Source organism: Sinocyclocheilus anshuiensis, unplaced genomic scaffold, assembly GCF_001515605.1.
Source record: "Sinocyclocheilus anshuiensis isolate Anshui unplaced genomic scaffold, SAMN03320099.WGS_v1.1 scaffold997, whole genome shotgun sequence".
NCBI lineage: Eukaryota > Metazoa > Chordata > Actinopteri > Cypriniformes > Cyprinidae > Sinocyclocheilus > Sinocyclocheilus anshuiensis.
In genome coordinates this window covers 198,976-205,671 of record NW_015555715.1, presented here as the reverse complement: position 1 = coordinate 205,671, position 6,696 = coordinate 198,976, and the positions used below count along the sequence as shown (strand labels likewise).

Sequence of the window (6,696 nt, the reverse complement as noted above, 5' to 3'; positions counted from 1 at the left end):
TGTGATTCCAAGAGCTCTTATGTGGCCAGATGTAAAGGCAAAGAAAGATGTTCTACACATCAACAGACCTCTTTAGAGGACAGAACTGAATGCAGCTACAATGATCAGTACAAAGGGATTCTTTCAAAGAGCAGGTGGATTGTGGTGATAAATTAGTGGCCCGAAAAACCAAATCGACAAGACGTGAGCACAATAAATCTTGTAGAGGAAATGATGGTCACTGGATTCTGGAGTTTGTGCTTATTTTACTACTTTCATGATTAATACCACTTTTGCTATTAATATACCTTCAAACTTTGTTTTTATTTTATTTTTTAAAGAACCATTTATGTTTGAATATATTTGTTTATTCCTGTTGAATTATCAGAAATCATTTCTCCAGTCTTCAGTGTCACATGATCCTTTATCAGTGTTGAAACCAGTTGTGTTGCATCATATTTTTTAGGAAACAATGATCATTTTTTCAGGATTCTTCAATGAAAAGAAAGGGAAAAAAATGTTTTTTAATTGAATTTTTACTGACATATTTGGGGGGGGGGGTCTTACTTCCCAAAGCTTTTAAAATGTTTATATTTTTGTTATAAAAATATTATATAATCTTATATGTAGTTATATATTATGTTACAAACATGCATACAGATACACACAAATAGATAGTTATTTCCTTTTATGTGTACAAATAAATCTAGAAGAAATAGAAGTTTCTACTGAGGCTGGTCATATCTCCCTATCCGATTATTTGCATGTGACATTGTGAACATGCAAAGCAGCAGTAGGACACAACATGCAAAAGTACTGAGCTGTGTTCTTCTCTCTCTACAGGAAAGAACTGATCAGACCAATGGGAGTGAGGAAGGATGGCACTCTAGCGCCCCTAGGAGAAGCTATCCATGAGTGCAGCCCTCCACCCAGCAGTGACTCTGACTCAGACTAGCAGGAGTTTAGTTCACTCAAACCCTTTAGGCACCGCTGCTGCTGCTGGCTGACTGCCACTGTCTTACCAACTGTCCCCTGCACAGGGGATAGTTCAGTTATTTCCTACTGAGGTTGTTTTGTTGCACGAGGGCATGTCTTTCTAATTGGGACATGTGTGGTGAACTATAGAGTGAGCAGAGAGAGAGGAAGCAAATGTTTAAATAGATATACGGTTGTCATCGGACATCAAATATGATCACAGTGACTGTATAAGATGGCACTGGTAAGTAGGAGGTTACACAACTTTTTCACGTGTCTTTGACACTCTGTGAACAAGCAAATGCACTTGGTCTTCAATAATGAAGTATAAAGGCTTAATGACATTTACCCTTAAGAAAAGCTGTTCATCTAGGTTTGTATTTATTTAACCGTCTGTGGCTGTTGCTGGTTCACAGATTAAAGAAACCTGTTCCACAATTTTTTCAAAACACTTAAATGTCTTTTGAAATGGTAAATGCCATGAGATCAGTTGTTAAGAAATTATTTGTCTTGCACTTAATTGTTTTTGCAAAATATGCATCAAAATCTTTTTTCCCACCACTTATGCCTGGAGTCTCAAACTAGTGTCTTTTCTAATGCTCTATATTATTTTTAGCTACACAATTGTCTATATATTGATTTTTTTCCCCACTTTTTTTCCTTTCAATGTTATTGGTGTATTTGTTTTCTTTTTATAAGAAATGTTAGGTTTTCTACATAAGACACAGCATGTAATAAACTCTTTTATTTTCTAAATATTTCTGGTTACTATCCTTGATTTAAAAGCTTGTGAATATCTTTCACAAGGCCCAGTACTCAGCTTCTATAACCACTAGGATCAGCAGAATAAAGGGGCTTTGTAAAACGTTTCACAAAATTTTATTTTTGCTTCAATTTTTGCATTTAGGTTCTTTGATTTTTGTTTCAGACAATCATTTGCAATAAAACTAAAAACCTTAGTCTCATTTGCTTATTGCATGCAGAAACATCTCACTTTTTTTTTTTTTTTGTAATACTGTCCTTGAATATAAAAATCTAGACAAATAAATAATCACACAACTAATGTTGGCTATAATACTGCAAGATATCACAAACATGACCAGTAGAGCAGGAAAGAAAAAAGAACAAAAATATATATTAGATGATCAATACTAGTTGTATAAAATATTGAATTTTGTTTAAAATTCAAACGTGGAAAATTAAATATTCCCTAATTGAACAGATGTGGTGTAAACATCAAAAACAAAAGCACAAACAAAAAACAGAGACAGATATGAATTTATTTAATAAACACCATAAGATGCCATTTTTATTAACAGGATTCAATATATATATATATATAAAAAAACTTGCATAAGTACATAAACAAAAGCAGCATTTTAATATTCAGAAGTACAACAAATGCAAACTTTAACTAATGAGAATCATATTCGCAAACGTTCCATGAATCAGAAAAACTGATTTAAAAGACAGCTGGTAAACATGTTTCAACCAAACTCTGACCAACACAAACATGGCACACTGCATGTATGAATAAAAGAAATGAGATGGACTGAAACATTTAATAGGCATTCTGGCTTTTTGTCCATATTTCTCAAAATGTGCCAAAATCCCTGAGGGACATGAACAGATATGATCACAGCAGTGTGGTAATTACCAGCTACTTCACTGATCCTGTGCAAAATCAAATTACGTTCACAGCCATTCTCATACGCAGAACCTCACACACACACACACACACACAACAGCAGGATATTAGGGTTCTTTGTTGCTGACCAAAGACATTTATTAGAGTTTTGGGGGGTTGGAGCTCCCGCTTGGAGGCTGCAGTGCCTGTGAAAACACACAGTGGGGGCACTGCACACTTGGGAGGTCACGCCTTCCATGCTAATTTAGCACTGTTCACTCACTGGGGCCAAACCATGACTCACTGGCTACCAAATGACCTACAACTAGCAAACAAATATATAGACATACACATTTATATACAAACGTACATTATTCCCAATCCAGTCTTATACATTGACTCCATATATACTACCAACCTTTCCAAACAAAGATTAAAACCTTGAATACAGTTTGTAGAATGGAAAAGGAGCCTTAATATAACACATTTTATCTTGTCCAGAGATAAGTAGCGGTCCGAAATTAATAAAAATAAAAAAAGTAAGTGCCATGTCTCTAGTTTCTTTTCCCTGCAGTAACAGGTCCTGATAAAAATGTAAAACTGCAGGAATTTATCTGCCAAAAGTAGACATTTTGGCATAATAAACAGGTCCATATCTTTGAATCAGGATGTGCAGATGTGACGTAATTACACTGCTTATTCATTATGACCTTTCTGTAGAGAGTATAAGAGCCAGAATTTAAGATATCCAGATGTAGGTTTTCAGTCAAAATGTGCAGCAGACAGTACTCATATAGGTTTTGTTGGATTTAAAATGATGAGTCTAAACCCACCAGAAACATGGCCAAGTTTCACTGTCTGATCAAACATGGCTGTTTATCTGGTCAGGAAAGACTGCCCAGATACAGTCAAACTGGCTGTTACTAGTAAGATCACTGACATACATAAAACATTCAGATGAATGATATATGATATACAAACATCACTGTGGGTTCGGAACCCTTGCCAGGTCTCCACTGCCATACCCAGTGAAAATTTAAACATACAGAGCATGTCTGTGGTGGACACTTGTGCATGCTGTCGGTCTCAGAGGAGTAACTTTTCTCACCGGTGCTATTGCTGGGGTCAATAAAAGAACAAAGCCCATTTTCATGGCTGTTCATCAGGTCTTGGATCTCAGTATGCCACCCCAGGATCTCAGCAAGTTTTCGGACTGAATCTGAGAGATCTCCCAGCTCTATATAGTCGCCCCTCCTCAAGGGCCTCCATTCAAAGGGACCGACTGGATCGGTTCAGCAGCAGATGAGGCACTGTGGACTTCACTGTGTTTACCAGGCTGGCGAAGGGCTCGATCTGCCACAAAGCAAGAAAACTTTCAGGATTAAGCATGACGTGAGAGATTTCCCTTGATAGCTGTAAGATAAATATATTATATTTAACTATATCATACAGAAATAATGCAATGATGCATTAAATTGACTAAAAGTGACCATAGAAATCTTTTGTAACAAAGTCTTTATTTAAAATAAATCGCGATTAATCGCATCCAAAATGAAAGTTTTTGTTTGCATAATATATGTGTGTACTGTGTATATTTATTATGTATATATACATACACTCACATACAGCATATATTTTGGAAATATTTATGCATATACAGTTTTTTATATATATATTATAAACATACAATTTTTCTTAAATATATACATGCATGTGTTTGTATTTATATATACATAATAAATATACACAGCACACACACATATATTATGTAAACAAAAACTTTTATTTTGGATTCGATTAATCGCGATTAATCGTTTGACAGCACTACTTTATATTCATTAACGAATCCTGAAAAATGCATCACAGTTTCCACAAAAATATGAAGCAACACAACCATTTTTAACATTTATAATAAGAAATGTGTCTTGAGAAGCAAATCAGCATATTAGAATAATTTTTGAAGGATCATGTGACACTGAAGACATGGCTGCTGAAAATTCAGCTTTGCATTTACTGAAATTATATTTAAAAATGATCATATAAAAAAAAAATAATAATTATATTTAAGAAAAAAAAAAAAGTCCAAACTTTTAGATAATATGAATAAACAGTTAATTTAGTTCTATTGTGTGATACATTTTTACAAGTACAAATACTTCACTCTAGCCATGGAGCAAGTAATAATATTAATATTTATATAAAATTAAAGCACTCATGAAAGCTGCATGTATAAATAAATGAAGTAAATTAATTTTACCAAAATGTGGTTTAAAATAATTTTAGATGGGAGTATAAGTCACACAGCAAAACTGTCAAATATGCTTACATATAAAATATATTTAAATATCTTATAGAATCAGTTATTATTATTATTATTATTATTATTATATCCACCTTTAAAGATGTGCCCATGATCATGAGAAGGTCAGCTTTTGGGAAATCTTCAGCATGTTGAAAGTACTTTTCTGGTAGATCTTCTCCAAAGACGACGACATTAGGTTTTACTGCCCCGGCACAAAATGTACAGATGGGAACGTTGCCATTCATTATAGCTTGCTGACAGGAAAAAAGAAAGAAAAATTATGTATTATACACTAAATTGTATGAATTAAATTTTGTAATTTGGATCACTCAAACTAATTTATATTACCTTGGCTTCCTCAGCAGGATAAGGCGTATAGCAGAGGTGGCAGGCAGCAGTAGCGAAACTCCCATGAGCCTCCACAAGTTTGTCATCTGGGATACCGCACACTACAGATAGGGTAAGGCACAATTTAAAATAGAAGACTGCAAAATTCACCTTTACTTATGATGTAGTAGGGTTCTGAATTTTAATCTCACGTTTTTCGAGTCCATCGATGTTCTGAGTGTACATGCGGAGCAGCAGGCCCTTCTGATGCAGCATACGGATGAAATAGTGAACGTAGTTTGGACGGTGGTGTCCAGGGTACAGCTCTTTAGCCAATGAGAAGAAAGGATGAGGGTTGTCAGAGAAATAGTTGATGTTTAAGATAGCCACTGGGTAAGGGATGTCATACTTCGCAAGGTTTGCATAAAGACCCGTCCCTGGTGTCCTGATACAAAGACACTTGTTAGTCGAGTGAAACAATGATTCAGAAGTAGTTTTGAAGGATTTGAGTATCCACCTGAAGTCTGGTATACCGCTGGCCGTGCTGATACCTGCTCCAGCAACCACCACGATGTTTCGCACCCGTCCAAGCTTCATCATATACTATTGGGATAGTTCCCAAAGCCCCGTGCGGCACAGAACTGCCAGTGGGTGAGGAGAGAACAGCCTTAGTGCTGGGAGATGAACTCTGGTAGGACTTCCCATTCCTAAAGAGAAGTGAGGGAAAAGGCTAGAAAAAAAAACATGCTACAAATAATGAAATATTTTAAAATATGGGTGACCTTTGTGTTTTCAAAACAGACATGCATATCACATACCTTCTTTTTAATACTTGTTAGCATATGCTAGATCTTAGAAATTTAACATTTAAATTAGGGGTGCGCACAAACAGTCGAATATTCGATCTGTAATTATTATTTGAAAAATAATAACACTATTCGAATTTTACTACACATTTCTTTGCTGGCCGTAGATGCAGGGCATCCATGATAAATCCTAAGCACGCAAACTAAAAGTCAGTTATAACTAAATGCACTGGGTGGCGCTGTGGAGTGTTAACAAGTTGGTTGTAATTGATCACAGAATGTCGTCGTCTGCCTCGCGAAGTTTGGAATTACTTTGTCTTTGATCAAAATGATCTTACTAAATGATCTTACAAAATGGAATTACTTTTGATCAAATTAATCAGTGAAACTGAGTTATCATAATATCACCACCACAATGCAAAAACACATGAAATCCAAACACCCGGTGGACCAAGGAAAGACAGCTGTCCATCACTGCATTCACGACAACAAATAAGCGCAGCCGAGAAGAGAACTTAACATTATCTGATAGCGAAATGATCTGGAGACATATTATTACAATTTAAAGGGGTCATATGATGCGTTTTCAATTTTTCCTTTCTCTTTGAAGTGTTACAAGCTCTTGGTGCATAAAGAAGATCTGTAAAGTTGCAAAGACTAAAGTCTCAAATCCAAAGAGA

The 6,696-nt window shown here is 35.4% G+C and overlaps 2 protein-coding genes across 2 annotated transcripts in view; one reads left to right on the top strand and one right to left on the bottom strand.

Annotated features, from left to right (window-relative positions):
• LOC107672297 (synembryn-B-like) overlaps window positions 1-1,823 on the top strand; it is an 18,018-nt gene extending 16,195 nt beyond the window's left edge. The window contains exon 10 of the mRNA XM_016465436.1: window positions 823-1,823. Coding sequence (XP_016320922.1) covers window positions 823-934 — 112 coding nt within the window. The 3' untranslated portion in view covers window positions 935-1,823. The remainder of the gene's footprint in view (window positions 1-822) is intronic.
• Window positions 1,824-3,850: 2,027 nt separating this feature from the next.
• On the bottom strand, window positions 3,851-6,198 carry LOC107672161 (NAD-dependent protein deacetylase sirtuin-3, mitochondrial-like). The gene is given in 7 exon segments (XM_016465259.1): window positions 3,851-3,994; window positions 4,976-5,137; window positions 5,232-5,332; window positions 5,423-5,655; window positions 5,728-5,816; window positions 5,818-5,917; window positions 6,179-6,198. Coding segments are annotated over 7 exon segments (849 nt in total).
• Window positions 6,199-6,696: the final 498 nt, after the last annotated feature.